The 22,600-nt window shown below is 40.0% G+C and overlaps 1 protein-coding gene across 1 annotated transcript in view; it reads left to right on the plus strand.

Moving 5' to 3' along the window:
* Positions 1-22,600, plus strand: part of NRDC (nardilysin convertase) — a 60,369-nt gene that overhangs the window by 30,856 nt on the left and 6,913 nt on the right. The window contains 10 exon segments of the mRNA XM_053693483.1: positions 2,801-2,951; positions 9,044-9,171; positions 10,564-10,726; positions 10,896-10,927; positions 11,011-11,149; positions 13,581-13,628; positions 13,957-14,009; positions 14,114-14,197; positions 14,747-14,837; positions 15,708-15,824. Coding sequence (XP_053549458.1) covers positions 2,801-2,951; positions 9,044-9,171; positions 10,564-10,726; positions 10,896-10,927; positions 11,011-11,149; positions 13,581-13,628; positions 13,957-14,009; positions 14,114-14,197; positions 14,747-14,837; positions 15,708-15,824 — 1,006 coding nt within the window.

Consider the following 22,600-nt stretch of genomic DNA (forward strand, 5'->3'; position numbering starts at 1 on the left):
TCTTCACCCAGAGGTATTTCTTCAGATTGTTCAAATGTGGGAACTTCCAGAAATAGATCTGATGGCGTCTCATCTAAACAAGAAACTTCCCAGGTATCTGTCCAGATCCGGGATCCTCAGGCGGAGGCAGTGGATGCATTATCACTTCCTTGGAAGTATCATCCTGCCTATATCTTTCCGCCTCTAGTTCTTCTTCCAAGAGTAATCTCCAAGATTCTGAAGGAATGCTCGTTTGTTCTGCTGGTAGCTCCGGCATGGCCTCACAGGTTTTGGTATGCGGATCTTGTCCGGATGGCCTCTTGCCAACCGTGGACTCTTCCGTTAAGACCAGACCTTCTGTCTCAAGGTCCTTTTTTCCATCAGGATCTGAAATCCTTAAATTTAAAGGTATGGAGATTGAACGCTTGATTCTTGGTCAAAGAGGTTTCTCTGACTCTGTGATTAATACTATGTTACAGGCTCGTAAATATGTATCTAGAGAGATATATTATAGAGTCTGGAAGACTTATATTTCTTGGTGTCTTTCTCATCATTTTTCTTGGCATTCTTTTAGAATACCGAGAATATTACAGTTTCTTCAGGATGGTTTAGATAAGGGTTTGTCCGCAAGTTCCTTGAAAGGACAAATCTCTGCTCTTTCTGTTCTTTTTCACAGAAAGATTGCTATTCTTCCTGATATTCATTGTTTTGTACAAGCTTTGGTTCGTATAAAACCTGTCATTAAGTCAATTTCTCCTCCTTGGAGTTTGAATTTGGTTCTGGGGGCTCTTCAAGCTCCTCCATTTGAACCTATGCATTCATTGGACATTAAATTACTTTCTTGGAAAGTTTTGTTCCTTTTGGCCATCTCTTCTGCCAGAAGAGTTTCTGAATTATCTGCTCTTTCTTGTGAGTCTCCTTTTCTGATTTTTCATCAGGATAAGGCGGTGTTGCGAACTTCTTTTGAATTTTTACCTAAGGTTGTGAATTCCAACAACATTAGTAGAGAAATTGTGGTTCCTTCATTATGTCCTAATCCTAAGAATTCTAAGGAGAAATCGTTGCATTCTTTGGATGTTAGAGCTTTGAAATATTATGTTGAAGCTACTAAATCTTTCCGAAAGACTTCTAGTCTATTTGTTATCTTTTCCGGTTCTAGAAAAGGCCAGAAAGCTTCTGCCATTTCTTTGGCATCTTGGTTGAAATCTTTAATTCATCTTGCCTATGTTGAGTCGGGTAAAACTCTGCCTCAGAGGATTACAGCTCATTCTACTAGGTCAGTTTCTACTTCCTGGGTGTTTAGGAATGAAGCTTCGGTTGATCAGATTTGCAAAGCAGCAACTTGGTCCTCTTTGCATACTTTTACTAAATTCTACCATTTTGATGTATTTTCTTCTTCTGAAGCAGTTTTTGGTAGAAAAGTACTTCAGGCAGCGGTTTCAGTTTGAATCTTCTGCTTCTGTTTTTCATTAAACTTTATTTTAGGGTGTGGATTATTTTCAGCAGGAATTGGCTGTCTTTATTTTATCCCTCCCTCTCTAGTGACTCTTGTGTGGAAAGATCCACATCTTGGGTAATCATTATCCCATACGTCACTAGCTCATGGACTCTTGCTAATTACATGAAAGAAAACATAATTTATGTAAGAACTTACCTGATAAATTCATTTCTTTCATATTAGCAAGAGTCCATGAGGCCCGCCCTTTTTTTGTGGTGGTTATGATTTTGTATAAAGCACAATTATTCCAATTCCTTATTTTATATGCTTTCGCACTTTTTTATCACCCCACTTCTTGGCTATTCGTTAAACTGAATTGTGGGTGTGGTGAGGGGTGTATTTATAGGCATTTTGAGGTTTGGGAAACTTTGCCCCTCCTGGTAGGAATGTATATCCCATACGTCACTAGCTCATGGACTCTTGCTAATATGAAAGAAATGAATTTATCAGGTAAGTTCTTACATAAATTATGTTTTTTTGGGTATCATGGCCCTTTAATCATTAAATGCATAATAAATAGACAATGCAAAAGCACTTAGTTTGAATTTAAAATGAGAAGTAGAGGGTTTTTTTCTGAAAAATGTCTGTTGCATTTTCCTTCCTAACACATCATGTGACAGCTATCGGCCAATCACAAAATGTATATACGTATATTCATGCTCAGTAGGAGCTTGTGCCTCAAAAACTCTGCATATAAAAATACTGTGCACAATTAAATAATGGAAGTGAATTGGGAAAGTTGTTTAAAATTGCTGCTCTGTCTGAAGCCATGATAGTTTATTTTTGACTTTACTGTCCCTTTAATAAAGTTACTTCCTTAAGTACAGGGCAACCAAGATCCATCTCTTACTGATAGTCCTGTAAGTTGCTTAGCTATAGCAATACAGCACATCTGTTTTCACTGTCTAGTATTTTACAAATGAAAGCTTATGGTGATAACCATGACACAAGGAGAGTTCAAGGATTTAACACCATTCTTGTGGTGCTGTAGACAGGCTCAGATTTAACCCCTGGGCTCAGTTAACAAGTCTGTTCTCAGACAGGAAGTTTCTGTAACACACAAGTATTTGTGTTTTTTCTGGGTGGTGTTGGACCCTTTAAAGTTAATTTGGGTAGTTGCAGCCTTTATGGAATCTACGGGATTAATATATTTTAAAACTTTTATTCTGGGCATTTTATTGTCTAGAGTATGTGTTTTATCTTTACGTGCGTGTGGGACAAAGGGGTTTTGTTGTACGTCCCCTCTAACGCGTATATAGTTTAGTCTTTTGTGATTGACGTTAGATTTTCTTTTGCATTGTCTCATATATTTTTGTTTTTCAGTCTGGTTCTGTTTGACATCTTTGTTAACATCTTAGCCCATACACTGGCTGAACCTGCATACGATGCCGATGTAGCTCAGCTGGAGTATAAACTGGTAGCAGGAGAGCACGGATTAGTCATCAAAGTGAAGGGATTCAACCACAAACTGCCAGTGAGTGCTATCTGTGGGTAATAGAGTTGCTGGGTTGTCCATTTCAAATCTCCTGCTGTGCAGAAATCGTACAGGTCTTCTGGCATTTGGGGATTTACTTTTTTTTTCTCCAACATAGGTGTGTCCGGTCCACGGCGTCATCCTTACTTGTGGGATATTCTCTTCCCCAACAGGAAATGGCAAAGAGCCCAGCAAAGCTGGTCACATGATCCCTCCTAGGCTCCGCCTTCCCCAGTCATTCTCTTTGCCGTTGTACAGGCAACATCTCCACGGAGATGGCTTAGAGTTTTTTAGTGTTTAACTGTAGTTTTTATTATTCAATCAAGAGTTTGTTATTTTAAAATAGTGCTGGTATGTACTATTTACTCTGAAACAGAAAAGAGATGAAGATTTCTGTTTGTAAGAGGAAAATGATTTTAGCAACCGTTACTAAAATCGATGGCTGTTTCCACACAGGACTGTTGAGAGGAATTAACTTCAGTTGGGGGAACAGTGAGCAGACTTTTGCTGCTTGAGGTATGACACATTCTAACAAGACGATGTAATGCTGGAAGCTGTCATTTTCCCTATGGGATCCGGTAAGCCATTTTTATTACAGACAGAAAAAAAGGGCTTCACAAGGGCTTTTTAAGACTGTAGACATTTTCTGGGCTAAATCGATTTATATATAAACATATTTTATACTCCATAGCCTTGAGGAATTATTTTAATCTTGGGAATTTTGTAAAATAACCGGCAGGCACTGTATTGGACACCTTATTCTCTAGGGGCTTTCCCTAATCATAGGCAGAGTCTCATTTTCGCGCCTGTATTGCGCACTTGTTTTTGAGAAGCATGACATGCAGATGCATGTGTGAGGAGCTCTGATACATAGAAAAGACTTTCTGAAGGCGTCATTTGGTATCGTATTCCCCTTTGGGCTTGGTTGGGTCTCAGCAAAGCAGATACCAGGGACTGTAAAGGGGTTAAATATAAAAACGGCTCCGGTTCCGTTATTTTAAGGGTTAAAGCTTCCAAATTTGGTGTGCAATACTTTTAAGGCTTTAAGACACTGTGGTGAAATTTTGGTGAATTTTGAACAATTCCTTCATACTTTTTCGCAATTGCAGTAATAAAGTGTGTTCAGTTTAAAATTTAAAGTGACAGTAACGGTTTTATTTTAAAACGTTTTTTGTACTTTGTTATCAAGTTTATGCCTGTTTAACATGTCTGAACTACCAGATAGACTGTGTTCTGAATGTGGGGAAGCCAAGGTTCCTTCTCATTTAAATAGATGTGATTTATGTGACACAAAATTTAGAGAAAATGATGCCCAAGATGATTCCTCAAGTGAGGGGAGTAAGCATGGTACTGCATCATCCCCTCCTTCGTCTACACCAGTCTTGCCCACACAGGAGGCCCCTAGTACATCTAGCGCGCCAATACTCCTTACTATGCAACAATTAACGGCTGTAATGGATAATTCTATCAAAAACATTTTAGCCAAAATGCCCACTTATCAGCGAAAGCGCGACTGCTCTGTTTTAGAAAATACTGAAGAGCATGAGGACGCTGATGATATTGGTTCTGAAGGGCCCCTACACCAGTCTGAGGGGGCCAGGGAGGTTTTGTCTGAGGGAGAAATTTCAGATTCAGGGAAAATTTCTCAACAAGCTGAACCTGATGTGATTACATTTAAATTTAAGTTGGAACATCTCCGCGCTCTGCTTAAGGAGGTGTTATCCACTCTGGATGATTGTGAGAATTTGGTCATTCCAGAGAAACTATGTAAAATGGACAAGTTCCTAGAGGTCCCGGGGCCCCCCGAAGCTTTTCCTATACCCAAGCGGGTGGCGGACATTGTAAATAAAGAATGGGAAAGGCCCGGTATACCTTTCGTCCCTCCCCCCATATTTAAAAAATTGTTTCCTATGGTCGACCCCAGAAAGGACTTATGGCAGACAGTCCCCAAGGTCGAGGGGGCGGTTTCTACTCTAAACAAACGCACCACTATACCCATAGAAGATAGTTGTGCTTTCAAAGATCCTATGGATAAAAAATTAGAAGGTTTGCTTAAAAAGATGTTTGTTCAGCAAGGTTACCTTCTACAACCAATTTCATGCATTGTCCCTGTCACTACAGCCGCGTGTTTCTGGTTCGATGAGCTAGAAAAGGCGATCAATAATAATTCTTCTTCTTATGAGGAGATTATGGACAGAATTCGTGCTCTCAAATTGGCTAATTCTTTCACCCTAGACGCCACTTTGCAATTGGCTAGGTTAGCGGCGAAAAATTCTGGGTTTGCTATTGTGGCGCGCAGAGCGCTTTGGTTAAAATCTTGGTCAGCGGATGCGTCTTCCAAGAACAAATTGCTTAACATTCCTTTCAAGGGGAAAACGCTGTTTGGCCCTGACTTGAAAGAGATTATCTCTGATATCACTGGGGGCAAGGGCCACGCCCTTCCTCAGGATAGGTCTTTCAAGGCCAAAAATAAACCTAATTTTCGTCCCTTTCGAAGAAACGGACCAGCCCCAAGTGATACGTCCTCTAAGCAGGAGGGTAATACTTCTCAAGCCAAACCAGCCTGGAGACCAATGCAAGGCTGGAACAAAGGAAAGCAGGCCAAGAAACCTGCCACTGCTACCAAGACAGCATGAGATGTTGGCCCCCGATCCGGGACCGGATCTGGTGGGGGGCAGACTCTCTCTTCGCTCGGGCTTGGGCAAGAGATGTTCTGGATCCTTGGGCGCTAGAAATAGTCTCCCAAGGTTATCTTCTGGAATTCAAGGGGCTTCCCCCAAGGGGGAGGTTCCACAGGTCTCAATTGTCTTCAGACCACATAAAAAAACAGGCATTCTTGCATTGTGTAGAAGACCTGTTAAAAATGGGAGTGATTCATCCTGTTCCATTAGGAGAACAAGGGATGGGGTTCTACTCCAATCTGTTCGTAGTTCCCAAAAAAGAGGGAACGTTCAGACCAATCTTAGATCTCAAGATCCTAAACAAGTTTCTCAAGGTTCCATCGTTCAAAATGGAAACCATTCGAACAATTCTTCCTTCCATCCAGGAAGGTCAATTCATGACCACGGTGGATTTAAAGGATGCGTATCTACATATTCCTATCCACAAGGAACATCATCGGTTCCTAAGGTTCGCATTCCTGGACAAGCATTACCAGTTTGTGGCACTTCCGTTCGGATTAGCCACTGCTCCAAGGATTTTCACAAAGGTACTAGGGTCCCTTCTAGCGGTGCTAAGACCAAGGGGCATTGCAGTAGTACCTTACTTGGACGACATTCTGATTCAAGCGTCGTCCCTTCCTCAAGCAAAGGCTCACACGGACATTGTCCTGGCCTTTCTCAGATCTCACGGATGGAAAGTGAACGTAGAAAAGAGTTCTCTATCTCCGTCAACAAGGGTTCCCTTCTTGGGAACAATAATAGACTCCTTAGAAATGAGGATTTTTCTGACAGAGGCCAGAAAAACAAAACTTCTGAACTCTTGTCAAATACTTCATTCTGTTCCTCTTCCTTCCATAGCGCAGTGCATGGAAGTAATAGGTTTGATGGTAGCGGCAATGGACATAGTTCCTTTTGCGCGCATTCATCTAAGACCATTACAACTGTGCATGCTCAGTCAGTGGAATGGGGACTATACAGACTTGTCTCCGACGATACAAGTAAATCAGAGGACCAGAGATTCACTCCGTTGGTGGCTGTCCCTGGACAACCTGTCACAGGGGATGAGCTTCCGCAGACCAGAGTGGGTAATTGTCACGACCGACGCCAGTCTGGTGGGCTGGGGCGCGGTCTGGGGACCCCTGAAAGCTCAGGGTCTTTGGTCTCGGGAAGAATCTCTTCTACCGATAAATATTCTGGAACTGAGAGCGATATTCAATGCTCTCAAGGCTTGGCCTCAGCTAGCAAAGGCCAAGTTCATACGGTTTCAATCAGACAACATGACAACTGTTGCGTACATCAACCATCAGGGGGGAACAAGGAGTTCCCTGGCGATGGAAGAAGTGACCAAAATCATTCAATGGGCGGAGACTCACTCCTGCCACTTGTCTGCAATCCACATCCCAGGAGTGGAAAATTGGGAAGCGGATTTTCTGAGTCGTCAGACATTTCATCCGGGGGAGTGGGAACTCCATCCGGAAATCTTTGCCCAAATTACTCAACTGTGGGGCATTCCAGACATGGATCTGATGGCCTCTCGTCAGAACTTCAAGGTTCCTTGCTACGGGTCCAGATCCAGGGATCCCAAGGCGACTCTAGTAGATGCACTAGTAGCACCTTGGACCTTCAAACTAGCTTATGTATTCCCACCGTTTCCTCTCATCCCCAGGCTGGTAGCCAGGATCAAGCAGGAGAGGGCATCGGTGATCTTGATAGCTCCTGCGTGGCCACGCAGGACTTGGTATGCAGACCTGGTGAATATGTCATCGGCTCCACCATGGAAGCTACCTTTGAGACGAGACCTTCTTGTTCAAGGTCCGTTCGAACATCCGAATCTGGTCTCACTCCAACTGACTGCTTGGAGATTGAACGCTTGATCTTATCAAAGCGAGGATTCTCAGATTCTGTCATTGATACTCTTGTTCAGGCCAGAAAGCCTGTAACTAGAAAAATTTACCACAAAATATGGAAAAAATATATCTGTTGGTGTGAATCTAAAGGATTCCCTTGGGACAAGGTAAAAATTCCTAAGATTCTATCCTTTCTTCAAGAAGGTTTGGAGAAAGGATTATCTGCAAGTTCCTTGAAGGGACAGATTTCTGCCTTGTCTGTGTTACTTCACAAAAAGCTGGCAGCTGTGCCAGATGTTCAAGCCTTTGTTCAGGCTCTGGTTAGAATCAAGCCTGTTTACAAACCTTTGACTCCTCCTTGGAGTCTCAATTTAGTTCTTTCAGTTCTTCAGGGGGTTCCGTTTGAACCCTTACATTCCGTTGATATTAAGTTATTATCTTGGAAAGTTTTGTTTTTGGTTGCAATTTCTTCTGCTAGAAGAGTTTCAGAATTATCTGCTCTGCAGTGTTCTCCTCCTTATCTGGTGTTCCATGCAGATAAGGTGGTTTTACGTACTAAACCTGGTTTTCTTCTGAAAGTTGTTTCTAACAAAAACATTAACCAGGAGATAGTCGTGCCTTCTTTGTGTCCGAATCCAGTTTCAAAGAAGGAACGTCTGTTGCACAATTTGGATTTTGTTCGTGCTCTAAAATTCTATTTAGATGCTACAAAGGATTTTAGACAAACATCTTCCTTGTTTGTTGTTTATTCTGGTAAAAGGAGAGGTCAAAAAGCAACTTCTACCTCTCTCTCTTTTTGGATTAAAAGCATCATCAGATTGGCTTACGAGACTGCCGGACGGCAGCCTCCTGACAGAATCACAGCTCATTCCACTAGGGCTGTGGCTTCCACATGGGCCTTCATGAACGAGGCTTCTGTTGATCAGATATGTAAGGCAGCGACTTGGTCTTCACTGCACACTTTTACTAAATTTTACAAGTTTGATACTTTTGCTTCTTCTGAGGCTATTTTTGGGAGAAAGGTTTTGCAAGCCGTGGTGCCTTCCATCTAGGTGACCTGATTTGCTCCCTCCCTTCATCCGTGTCCTAAAGCTTTGGTATTGGTTCCCACAAGTAAGGATGACGCCGTGGACCGGACACACCTATGTTGGAGAAAACAGAATTTATGTTTACCTGATAAATTACTTTCTCCAACGGTGTGTCCGGTCCACGGCCCGCCCTGGTTTTTTAATCAGGTCTGATAATTTATTTTCTTTAACTACAGTCACCACGGTATCATATGGTTTCTCCTATGCAAATATTCCTCCTTTACGTCGGTCGAATGACTGGGGAAGGCGGAGCCTAGGAGGGATCATGTGACCAGCTTTGCTGGGCTCTTTGCCATTTCCTGTTGGGGAAGAGAATATCCCACAAGTAAGGATGACGCCGTGGACCGGACACACCGTTGGAGAAAGTAATTTATCAGGTAAACATAAATTCTGTTTTTTTCTTGTCATAGTCTTATCTGGCGTTTAATTTTCCGTGTCTCCATTTTTTAATTGAATTTTTTACTGTCTTGTTTACGGTCTTATTCTGTCTTTTGCAGCTTCTGTTTGATCTTATCATTGACTATCTGGCAAACTTCACGGCTTCTCATGACGTTTATGAGATGATCACTGAGCAACTAAAGAAAACCTATTTCAATCTTCTCATCAAAACAGAAAAGCTGGGAAAGTGAGTGCTCTGAACTTTTTGTACCTTTCTTGTTAATACAGACATGTTTAGTAGGTTGTAACCACTGGACTTGGGATCTCAATAACAATATTATATTTCTGCAGTTATTGGTTACGTCTTCAGAATTAGTCTACTTGGCATCTGTTCTGCTTTAATTTCAAGGATAACTATTTCAGCATCTCTCGTCTCCTTGTGTTAGTTTGCGCAAGTTAAAGGGAGGCTTAGACCGCCAGTACAATATGCAAAAGTTTATTGTATAGATGCATCATAACTTTCCACTATTTTAGCCGTTTCATCTCAGAGCTAAAGGAGCATTCCGCTCGAAACTGAAATACCCATATATGAATTACATTTTTCAATAGAAACACATTTACAATATACATGTATTGGCAAAACTGTTTCTAGTAAAATATATCACTATTAGTGTTAGTATTTTTCTCAGGTGCATGTGACACATTTTAAATACTACAGTTGCTCATAGAGTTAGTGGGGCTTGTATCATGTCCGCAATTCAATTGAGGACCAGATTAAGAGTGGACGGCTATTTTGCGCTTTTGAAGGATCGCTAATTGCGGTAGAAGTAAACTTTTTACGCACATTTGGTTGATCTTGTATTATAAGTTGAAAGTAAAACGTTATCGGTCTCGCGCTAACCCAATGCGCGAAAAAAAATGTACTTGCAATATCGCGTGCGTAATAACCAGTTCTCCCATAGAAGTCAATAGAGCAAAAAAGTGGGAAAATAAACCAAACTCGCGCACAACCCGATCACATATTCTCATGTGCTTTAATCCGACATGAAAATAGGAATATTTTACATTCCAATGTTCTGCACATAGCTGAATATATTCCATTTTATTCATAAAAACATATAGCTGATGGTGTTTTGCTAAAATATATCTATACATGATAGACACACACACCCGCACCCACACATACACCCACCCTCCTGAAAGCAATACGTTGTAATGTGTTAGAGCATGTTAGTTTATCACTATAAACTCTGAAAATGTGTTCAACCCTTGTACAGGGGGTTAAACACATAGTTAAAGTACTCAAGATACTGAGGACTGCTGTTCCTGAGTATAAACTGCCACTGAGACAATCTTTCTGACCATGCTACAGAGTGATTTGTTTAGAGCAATGCAGATGACTACAGCACACATAAGCAATTAATCATTGTTTATTTTATAGCGGATATTGTGTTAAGTTTGAGTCACTGTAAAATAAGTGGACTTATTGTGTATTTATAATTAAACACCCTTTGAGGCTACAGTGGTCAACAGAGACCAGGTATTATGTGCTGTTTGACACAACATGAACATTTTTATATACGGAGATTTTACATAGAATGCGCTGCCTGTTTAATGATACTTTTATGTCTCCATCCAGAGATGTTCGTCTTTTGATCCTGGAACACAACCGTTGGTCCATGATAGAAAAGTACCAGACACTCTTGCAGGGTCTGACTTTGGAACGCCTCATGTCCTTTGTAGTGGCATTCAAATCTCAGCTGTATGCTGAGGGTTTAGTGCAAGGGAACTTCACCAGCAAGGTGAGTACAAGGCAGCACTGTTTACTAGCAGGTGACATTTACAGGTGTCTGCCCAGGTACCCTTATAGCTTCTCCGGTGCCCTTTATGTAATCTTGTCAGGTTTCAGTCCTATTAGGGGCGAATACTGAATTTGTGTTTTTTTTTTTTTTTTTTTTCCTATCAATTTAGGAATCATCAGAGTTCCTCAACACTATTATCAGGTGAAGCCTACATAATTTTGGCTGTGCTGTAAAAATAATTTATGCTCATGTTGTGTGACTAAAGACCCTGTCATTTTTGTTAGGAAGCTGCAATTTATGCCCCTGCAAACCTCTGTCCCTGTGCAGTTCCAGGTGGTTGAATTACCAAGTGCCCATCACTTGTGTAAAGTGAAATCGCTGAATAAAGGGGACTCCAATTCTGAGGTTACTGTGTATTACCAGGTGAGTCAAATTAGCATATACTGGCACAGTGTCATAGAGTGATATTGGAAAATAGAGGTAAATATATCCTCGGTGCTGCCCCTTTAAATAGCTTTATAAAACCGGGTAGGGAAAGAACAGGTAAGGACTGAGAGGGTATTACTAGCACTCTTACTCCTATAAATTGTATTGTGTTGTATCAAAACAACTAACTATGTGAGCAAAAAAATGTGTAGGTATTAAAATATTAAACTTTATTTCTACGATTAAAATATAAAGTCAAGGCAAAGTGAAATAGTTCACTAAGTTAGAGTCCACTATTAGAACACTTTAAAACAACAACAAACACCTAAAGCTGCTGCAAAAAATACAAACAATGCTATCCCCCCTGTATTCCTGGCCGATAACCGGTTTCCTCGGCTTCAGGTGCCAGGGGCAACAAAGAGCATTTAATATAAAAGCAGCAGCTCAGATGGTATTAAGTAATGTTTGTTTAGCCACACAAACGTGTTTCGGCCGTTATATGGCCTTTCTCAATGTGAATATTTAGTTCAGAATGACAAGCTGAGTGTTTCCAGCAGTCTCCTTTTACACCTATCTCAAATGTTGGATCAACCAATCCCCTGCGTCTATTCAAGCAACACCTATTTTTAGGCCAATCGAGAGAAGGCTACTGTTTAGTATGAGGTGTTTTGCTGCGTGTCCTCATTGGATGAAGAAAACGGACACGATATCCAATCAACCTCCAAGTGTAAAACACATCCCTCTATCGTATTGATAGTAAATACATTATTAGGCTAAAATGATGCACTAGTTACGGCACATGAACTGTCATCGTATCCATGCTATCATTTCAGAGCGCTGCCGGACAAATCCACACCATCCGCTTTTGTGTTCTGTATAATCCGATTTACGATCAAATGACTTGTATCGTCAAGTCAGCTTGTCAGATTATGTTAAAGTGATGCACTTGTTGTTGTGCTACAGGGCAAATTTTCATTATCTGCTTTTGCACTCTGTGCAGTTAGATCCTACAATGCACGATTAACTGGTATGTATCATCAAGTCAGCTCGTAAGATATCACTACATCACTCCTTTAACCATATGTTGTATGTACTTGTGACTGTTGCATCTAAATATGAAGCAGGGTGGTTGTGTGTTATCCCTATCAAGTGTATAGGTTTAATAAGGACCGCAAACGAAGGAATGCATAAACAACCAAAATAAGACATGCACTCACCGAATTTTAAACTGTCAAAAAATTGTGATCCTATCACTCATAAACACCGTTCTTTCCATTGCATAAGTTCAGTGTTTTCTAGGTAATATAAATACTGGATTATATAATTATTACACAGCTTTGACAGAGGCCCTTGTTCCACAGGATAAAGTTGGTTTTCACTGAACCATATCACCTCATTCATTATGTGGACATTTATAGCAAGGTAACCCTATTCGGGGTGCACATAGTTAGTAGTTTTGATACAACACAATACAATTTATAGGAGTAAGCGTGCTATTACCAGGTGAGGACACATCATAAACAGCTGGACATGGTACAGTTTATTGACTCAAATACTTGTGTAGAAATGGCTGAATGTGATGTTGGTGCCAAAACCATTATTTTCACTTTAACTACCTTTTTACAAATGCAATGACATAGTGTTTGTGAAAACACAGCTGTAACAGTCACATTAGTTATGGTGACAAACTGTATAAAATGATGCCTTCACTACTGCAGGAGGAACAGGCATTGTCACATAAGATATCGGGCACCGCTGTGTATTTAAATGTACAGTTTCTGAGCCTTTTGTTTAACCACCTGTTGTCATGACACTCCAGCCTAATGTAAGCTGGTCTGGTTATCAGTGACTTATAATCTGTGCCACAGTACAGAGCAAACATTGTCTAGTCTATTACAAACCATATTATGCCAACCCTGTAATTACAGTCACTGTTTTGTCCATGCTGGTGGTTGGGGACATTGAAAAAATCTTTATATGGTGTGTGTGTGTATGTATGTATATATATATATGTATATGTATATGTATATATATATGTATATATATATATATATATGTATATATATATGTATATATATATATGTGTATGTATATATATATATATGTGTATATATATATATATATGTGTATATATATATATATATATGTATATATATATATGTGTATATATATATATATGTGTATATATATATGTATATGTATATATATATATATGTATATGTATATATATATATATATATATGTATATATATATATATATATATGTATATATATATATATATATATGTATATATATATATATATATATGTATATATATATATATATATATATATATATATATATATATATATATATATATATATATTCTTTACATAAGGTTTTGTGTAGAAATGAACAGCTTTCTAATGAGTGTGGTCTCTTTTGTAGTCTGGTGCTAAGAATTTATGGGATTTCACCTTGATGGAGCTGCTTGTGGTAAGTGCACGTGCAGACGCACATGTAGCATAGTCTGGTCTTCCATGTATTCTTGGTCTCTGTTGGTTAGGTGGACTTCACATGTTAAAACCAGGCTTACTTCTAGAGCACGTGGGTGGGTAGGTGTATGACTGATGGGTGCAAGTTTCAGTAATTAAGTCGGATTATAAAGAACATTTAACTTGCATGTTGATAATGGGACTGAGCCAAGCCTTCATGCCGTGCAGAAATGAAAACCCAAACACACCACAGAAAACATTCATCACAAATCCCTTTATGGGGTTTCCCTGCTCTGTTTGCTTTTGGCCACATGACTGTGTTTTTTCAGATGCACATGGAGGAACCGTGTTTTGACTATCTGAGGACTAAACAAACCCTGGGGTATGTATTAAGTGTGTAAATGTGAGGCGGGGGAGAGCACGCTGAACTGTTTGTAGCAACGTCGCATGTAATTATTATTCTAAGTCTATTTTTTTTTCTTGAAGCTATCACGTGTACCCGACCTGCAGAAACACCTCAGGGATTCTGGGATTCTCTGTGACGGTGGCCACACAGGCAACTAAATACAAGTGAGTGAATATCCTACGTGGTGGGAAATGGCTACACTATATAGCATTGTGTAACCAGAGCAGGGTTGTGAGAGGACAATTCAGTGTGTGCCCCAGTCTTTGTTCACAATGCGCCAGTCCCATGTGTTGAAGGCAATGTTTCTTAAATTAATCTTCCCTCTAGTGTCTGTACTGTGTTCCAGCAGCAGCTGATAGAGAACAGCCACCATTGATAGTCTGAAGCCATTTTCTTATGTCAAAGGTCAGGGAGATCTTTTCAAATCAATTAGTAATGTAACAATATTTTTTTACTACTTTTTCTTTCTTTTTACATTTCCCCTAAAATTATAGATTACAACTCCGTACATGTCCTGACGGCGGGACATTATAACCAACACTAAGATTATCATTGGCCTAAGAAGCTACCTTTTTATCTCCAGTTTTTGATATTGCTGGATAATACATTTTTATTTGACGATAGACATGTTAATTTTTAAACAATTGCAAACCTAGTTGTGACCAATACAGATTATTATGCAGTATTCTCAACCCTTCTCATTTTGCTTTCAGTTCTGAAGCAGTTGATAAGAAAATCGATGATTTCCTGACTTGTTTTGGTGACAAAATGGAAAAACTATCAGAGGATGCTTTTAAAACACAGGTAAGAAAACTGTTGTTTGTGCCGGGCCTGATTAACAGGTGCTGGTATCCTTTCTTGTGGGGCTAAATTGTGTATTTTGTCTAAGAACATTCTAGGTTCCATTGTGCAATGTGAGGAACGACAAGTTTGGGAACCTAATACAAATTAGCATTGCTATATTTACATCTCCACAGCTGTGTTCTGCTTTGTATCAAAATCATTTTATTATAGATATTGCTAGTTTTCATAACCTACAGCTGTAGCTGCCGGGATTTGCCGTACTACTTTTATCGAGCATCTTGAGCAATTCTAGATATAAACTCAGAATAAGTATTTGGAATGTTACTGAAAAAAGTCTTTTTTTAAAAGGAAAGTAAAAACAAAAATTGTTGTTGTTTAAAATGATAGATAATCCCTTTTATTTACCATTCCCCAGTTTTGCATGACCAACACTATTAAAGATATTTACTTTTTACCTTTGTGATTACCTTGTATCTTAAAAGATCTGAGATAAGGAGGCAGTTTGACAGACTTACATTTCAGGCATTTAGTGCTGACTCTAAATAACTCCATGTGTGTGAGCACAATGTTATTTATATGTAACACATTAACTAATGCCCTCTAGCTGTGAAAAACTGTCAAATGCATTAAGATGAGGTGGCCTTCAATGTCTTAAAAATTAGCATATGAGCCTACCTAGGTTTAGCTTTCAACTAAGAATACCAAGAGAGCAAAGCAAATTTGATGATAAAAGTAAATTGTATAAAGTTAAATCACATGCCCTTTCTGAATCATGAAAGTTTAATTTGGACTTTACTATCCCTTTAATGAACAACTGAATCAATTCCAATTTGACCTGTGCTGGCAGCTTCATGTGAGATTTTGTTTTAGGTAAAGGCGTTAATAAAACTGAAGGAATGTGAAGATACACACCTGGGAGAGGAAGTGGACCGGAACTGGAGCGAGGTACTGACCCAGCAGTATCTCTTCGACCGCCTGGAACATGAGGTACTTTTGTCCCAAACCAAATTTGATAGTTTATCTTCTGTGCTTCAGTAACTTATTGTTTAATGTTTATCTCTTCAGACGAATGTTTCACATGTATCGCCCACATGTAGATCAGGCTTGTCCAACCAAAGGCTTAGGGACCCACCGCTTCTTGTACTTAAAGTGAAAGTCAATCCTAGCGTTTTGAAACGCTAGGATTGACTATTGAAACAAATAAAGGGGACTTTCATGAGGTATAACATACATCATGCAGAAAGCTCCTTTATTTGTTTCAAGTGATCGTCGTTCTTAGCTGTTCAGGCAGCCCACGGCAAAACATTTTTTTGCCAAGAGGTGACACTTTCACCTCTTAGCAAATAGCCATGCGGTAAATCCGGCTACCAAGGGCACCAAGCAGTATTTGCTGCACGGCTATTGGCTAAGAGGTGAAAATGTCACCTCGGGCAAAACAGTGATCTGCCATGGGCTTTCTTAGCAGCTCAGAACGGCAATCGGTTGAAACTAGTGATGCACCGAAATGAAAATTCTGGACCGAATCCGAAAATCCGGGATGCACTTGGCCGAAAACTGATACCGAAAATTAATTTTTTGTTTCATTAGTCAATCCTAGCGTTTCAAAAAATGCTAGGATTGACTTTCACTTTAAGATGATGACAAAGACTGCATAGTAGCTTTCTTTAACATTTGCTAATAAACACTTTTTGATTTAAATAAAACACATTTTAATTTGCAAAACATTTTCCTATTTATCTGTACCTGCGCCCCCATAAATTTTCTTTGCTTTAGTGTAGGTGCTGTATATACCACCCGCTCTATATACTTTCAGCGCGCCTCCCATGACCTGCAAGGAAGATGAACTGCGCGTGCGCATGATAGTAACCTTCAAAGCATATTAAGGGGCTTAGTGAAGCTGAGGCTGTGAGTATTTACATAAAAAGAAAGATTTCAAGAACAAGGTGTCATGATCTCAAGCTGAATAGTGGTAGGTTTAGGAGTAATTTGCGGAAGGACTTCACAGAAAGGGTGCTTAATTCTTGGAATAAACTTCCATTATAGGTGGTAAAGGCAAACACTACGTACTAATGCCTGGGATAAGCATAAGGCTATCCTACGTACTAACGCCTGGGATAAGCATAAGGCTATCCTACGTACTAGCGCCTGGGATAAGCATAAGGCTATCCTACGTACTAGCGCCTGGGATAAGCATAAGGCTATCCTACGTACTAACGCCTGGGATAAGCATAAGGCTATCCTACGTACTAACGCCTGGGATAAGCATAAGGCTATCCTACGTACTAACGCCTGGGATAAGCATAAGGCTATCCTACGTACTAACGCCTGGGATAAGCATAAGGCTATCCTACGTACTAACCAATGCCTAGGATAAGCTTAAGGCTATCCTACGTACTAACCAATGCCTAGGATAAGCTTAAGGCTATCCTACGTACTAACCAATGCCTAGGATAAGCTTAAGGCTATCCTATGTACTAACCAATGCCTAGGATAAGCTTAAGGCTATCCTACATAATAACTGATGCCTGGGATAAACATAAGGCTAGCCTACAAACTAGATACGTTTTACGCTTTTAGGAATTTATGGACAGACTTGTTGGTATCTGCCATCAAAATCTATGTTTCTATATCTTCAGCGCGATCAAGATAAACTACTGTTATAATCTAACTTGCGTGTTCATGATGTCTCTGGGTAGTCGGGAGAGTGCCTCTATTGACTGTAATGGGCCATGCGGCATGAATGCCGATTGGATGTGCGGCCTGCTTAAAAAAAACACATTGTGAAGGGGGGCTGGCGGAGGGGCCAGAAAAAACGTAAGTTTAAAAAAAATAAAAAAAAATACTTGCCAATATTTTTTCATTTTGAGAAACTGATCCATGCATAAATAAATCGTAGTAATTTATTTCTTCTATTAATGATATTGTTTACTGTCCCTTTTAAGCACTGTGTGTATGTGAGCTAGGGAATCATTTTTAGTATTTTGATGTTTTGATAGCAATATTCTCTTTCCAGTAACAAATGTGCAGTGATGAAATTGTAGCATACAGAAAGTTTTGCGGATCATGCACTTTACGTTGCTTACGTTTCTGTTGTGCAGTTAAAGGGACATAAGTGTTTGAAGAAAACACTTTGGTTGCTCTATGTGAAAGCTTTTTATTATTGCACTGTTTGTTGCATATAAGTGTGTTTACTAAGAATGGATGAAAATTCAAAGTTGCTAAACTAATGCTGAATATGGTTGCACCCAGCAGCATTCAGCACCAGATATATTGGTAAGAAAGAACTGGATATTTACATCCGGCAGTGAAAAAATTATCTGAAAGCTGCTGCCTACAGTCATAATCGGTATTGGTGTGTAAATTGGCTCTGTAGCTCTTAAAGTGCTTTAACGGCGCCAGTCTCAAACAGCAGAGAGACACTATTGCTGCATTCTTTAGAGACCCACACGGTTAAAGGGACAGTCAACACCAGAATTTTTGTTGTTTGAAAAGATAGATAATCCCTTTATTACCCATTCCCCAGTTTTGCATAACCAACACAGTTAACATTATACTTGTTTGCCTCTAACTTGTATCTAAGCCTCTGCAAACTGCCCCCTTATTTCTCTTCTTTTGACAGACTTGCATTTTAGCCAATCGGTGCTGACTCCTAGGTAACTTCACGTGCGTGAGCTTAGTTATCTATATGACACACGTGAACTAATGCCCTCTAGTGGTGAAAAACTGCCAACATGCATTTAGATTAGAGACTGCCTTCATGGTCTAAGAAATATAGCATATGAGCCTACCTAGGTTTATCTTTCAACTAAGAATACCAATAGAACAAAGCAAAATTGGTGATAAAAGTAAATTGGAAAGTTGTTTAAAATGACATGCCTTATTTGAATCATGAGAATTTATTTTGGACTTGACTGTCCTTTTAAAGCCCTGGAAGACCCTTGCAACAAGTGGCATACAGTGTACGTTGTGGTCATTAAGAGGTTAATTATGTGTTTTAACACATTTGTAGGGGTTAACATCAGCCCCACGGTAGAAATGCACAACTGATCAGCCATTGGCAAAAAAAGACATACGTGTAAAGCTCCCAGCTGTGTACTACTGGTCTTGAGCATACCTAGTTATAGTCTTTAACAAAGAATACTGAGAGAACGAAGTAAATTTGATAATAGAAGTAAATTGGAAAAGTTTCTCTCTCTATTGTAAATTCTCTATGAATCATGAACTAACAATTTTGGCCTTTTTTCCCTTAAAGGGACAGTAAATCTACAAACTAATGTGCAGAATTATACATTTAAAGGATTGCAGAGAATTTTTATTTGAAAGTTAATTTTTCCTGAACGCCCCTCCTTGCTCTGAGCAGGTCTGTGTTTTCCTCAGCACGGCAAGGCTGTCTAGTCACGGCGCGCCCGATCGCGCCATTAAACTGAATGAAACTTGCTCCCGCTACTAGACCGGAGCGGGAGCGAGCTACATTCAGTTTAATGGCGCGATCGGGCGCGCTGTGACTAGACAGCCTTGCCGCAAATGTATAAATCTGCCACTAAGCTAATGTTGTATAATTCTGCACTATGTGCAGAATTATATAACATTAGTTTGTAAGTTTACTATCCCTTTAAAGGGACAGTCTACTCCAGAATTGTTATTGTTTAAAAAGATAGATCATCCCTTTTATTACCCATTCTTCAGTTTTGTAAAACAAACGCAGTTTATATTAATATACTTTCTTCTGTTAAGTGTGATCAGTCCACGGGTCATCATTACTTCTGGGATATTACTCCTCCCCAACAGGAAGTGCAAGAGGATTCACCCAGCAGAGCTGCATATAGCTCCTCCCCTCTACGTCACCCCCAGTCATTCTCTTGCACCCAACGACTAGATAGGATGTGTGAGAGGACTATGGTGATTATACTTAGTTTTATATCTTCAATCAAAAGTTTGTTATTTTAAAATAGCACCGGAGTGTGTTATTATCTCTCTGGCAGAGTTTGAAGAAGAATCTACCAGAGTTTTTGTTATGATTTTAGCCGGAGTAGTTAAGATCATATTGCTGTTTGTCGGCCATCTGAGGAGAGGTAAACTTCAGATCAGGGGACAGCGGGCAGATGAATCTGCATAGAGGTATGTAGCAGTTTTTATTTTCTGACAGTGGAATTGATGAGAAAATCCTGCCATACCGATATAATGTCATGTATGTATACTTTACACTTCAGTATTCTGGGGAATGGTACTTCACTAGAATTACACTGTAAGAAATACATAAAGCTGTTTAATAACTAGAGATTATGTTTAACGTTTTTGCTGGAATGTAAAATCGTTTTCATTTACTGAGGTACTGAGTGAATAAATGTTTGGGCACTATTTTTCCACTTGGCAGTTGCTTAATCTGTTTTTCTGACAGTTTCTGTTCTCCCTCACTGCTGTGTGTGAGGGGGAGGGGCCGTTTTTTTGGCGCTTTTACTGCATCAAATATTTCAGTCAGCAACTCATTGTATTCCCTGCATGATCCGGTTCATCTCTACAGAGCTCAGGGGTCTTCAAAACTTATTTTGAGGGAGGTAATTTCTCTCAGCAGAGCTGTGAGAATTATAGTTTGACTGAGATAAAAAAACGTTTATTCTGTAATTTGTTTCCTGCTTTCAGATTTTGTTATCTTTGCTAATGGGATTAAACCTTTGCTAAAGTTGTGTTGTTTACAAGGATTGAGGCTATAACTGTTTCAATTTATTAATTTTCAACTGTCATAGATCTTCTGTGCTTCTTAAAGGCACAGTACGTTTTAATATTATTCTAATTGAATTGTATTTCCAAGTTGCAAGTTTATTTGCTAGTGTGTTAAACATGTCTGATTCAGAGGATGATACCTGTGTCATTTGTTGCAATGCCAAAGTGGAGCCCAATAGAAATTTATGTACTAACTGTATTGATGCTACTTTAAATAAAAGTCAATCTGTACAAATTGAACAAATTTCACCAAACAACGAGGGGAGAGTTATGCCGACTAACTCGCCTCACGTGTCAGTACCTACATCTCCCGCTCAGAGGGAGGTGCGTGATATTGTAGCGCCGAGTACATCTGGGCGGCCATTACAAATCACATTACAGGATATGGCTACTGTTATGACTGAGGTTTTGGCTAAATTACCAGAACTAAGAGGTAAGCGTGATCACTCTGGGGTGAGAACAGAGTGCGCTGATAATATTAGGGCCATGTCAGACACTGCGTCACAGGTGGCAGAACATGAGGACGGAGAACTTCATTCTGTGGGTGACGGTTCTGATCCAAACAGACTGGATTCAGATATTTCAAATTTTAAATTTAAACTGGAAAACCTCAGTGTATTACTAGGGGAGGTGTTAGCGGCTCTGAATGATTGTAACACAGTTGCAATATCAGAGAAAATGTGTAGGTTGGATAAATATTTTGCGGTACCGACGAGTACTGAGGTTTTTCCTATACCTAAGAGACTTACTGAAATTGTTACTAAGGAGTGGGATAGACCCGGTGTGCCGTTCTCACCCCCTCCGATATTTAGAAAAATGTTTCCAATAGACGCCACCACAAGGGACTTATGGCAAACGGTCCCTAAGGTGGAGGGAGCAGTTTCTACCTTAGCTAAGCGTACCACTATCCCGGTGGAGGATAGCTGTGCTTTTTCAGATCCAATGGATAAAAAGTTAGAGGGTTACCTTAAGAAAATGTTTGTTCAACAAGGTTTTATATTGCAACCCCTTGCATGCATTGCGCCGATCACGGCTGCAGCGGCATTCTGGATTGAGTCTCTGGAAGAGAACATTGGTTCAGCTACTCTGGACGACATTACGGACAGGCTTAGAGTCCTTAAACTAGCTAATTCATTCATTTCGGAGGCCGTAGTACATCTTACTAAACTTACGGCGAAGAATTCAGGATTCGCCATTCAGGCACGCAGGGCGCTGTGGCTAAAATCCTGGTCAGCTGATGTTACTTCTAAGTCTAAATTGCTTAATATACCTTTCAAAGGGCAGACCTTATTCGGGCCCGGGTTGAAAGAGATTATCGCTGACATTACAGGAGGTAAAGGCCATGCCCTGCCTCAGGACAAAGCCAAAGCCAAGACTAGACAGTCTAATTTTCGTTCCTTTCGTAATTTCAAAGCTGGAGCAGCATCAACTTCCTCTGCACCAAAACAGGAAGGAGCTGTTGCTCGCTACAGACAAGGCTGGAAACCTAACCAGTCCTGGAACAAGGGCAAGCAGACTAGGAAACCTGCTGCTGCCCCTAAGACAGCATGAATTGAGGGCCCCCGATCCGGGATCGGATCTAGTGGGGGGCAGACTTTCTCTCTTCGCCCAGGCTTGGGCAAGAGATGTTCAGGGTCCCTGGGCGCTAGAGATAATATCTCAGGGATACCTTCTGGACTTCAAATACTCTCCTCCAAGAGAGAGATTTCATCTGTCAAGATTGTCAACAATCCAGACAAAGAAAGAGGCGTTTCTACGCTGCGTACAAGAGCTCTTGTTAATGGGAGTAATCCATCCAGTTCCACGATCGGAACAGGGACAGGGGTTTTACTCAAATCTGTTTGTGGTTCCCAAAAAAGAGGGAACTTTCAGACCAATCCTGGACTTAAAGATCCTAAACAAATTCCTAAGAGTTCCATCGTTCAAGATGGAGACTATTCGGACAATTTTACCTATGATCCAAGAGGGTCAGTACATGACCACTGTAGATTTAAAAGATACTTACCTTCACATACCGATTCACAAAGATCATTATCGGTACC

Source organism: Bombina bombina, chromosome 10, assembly GCF_027579735.1.
Source record: "Bombina bombina isolate aBomBom1 chromosome 10, aBomBom1.pri, whole genome shotgun sequence".
Classification (NCBI taxonomy): Eukaryota; Metazoa; Chordata; class Amphibia; order Anura; family Bombinatoridae; genus Bombina; species Bombina bombina.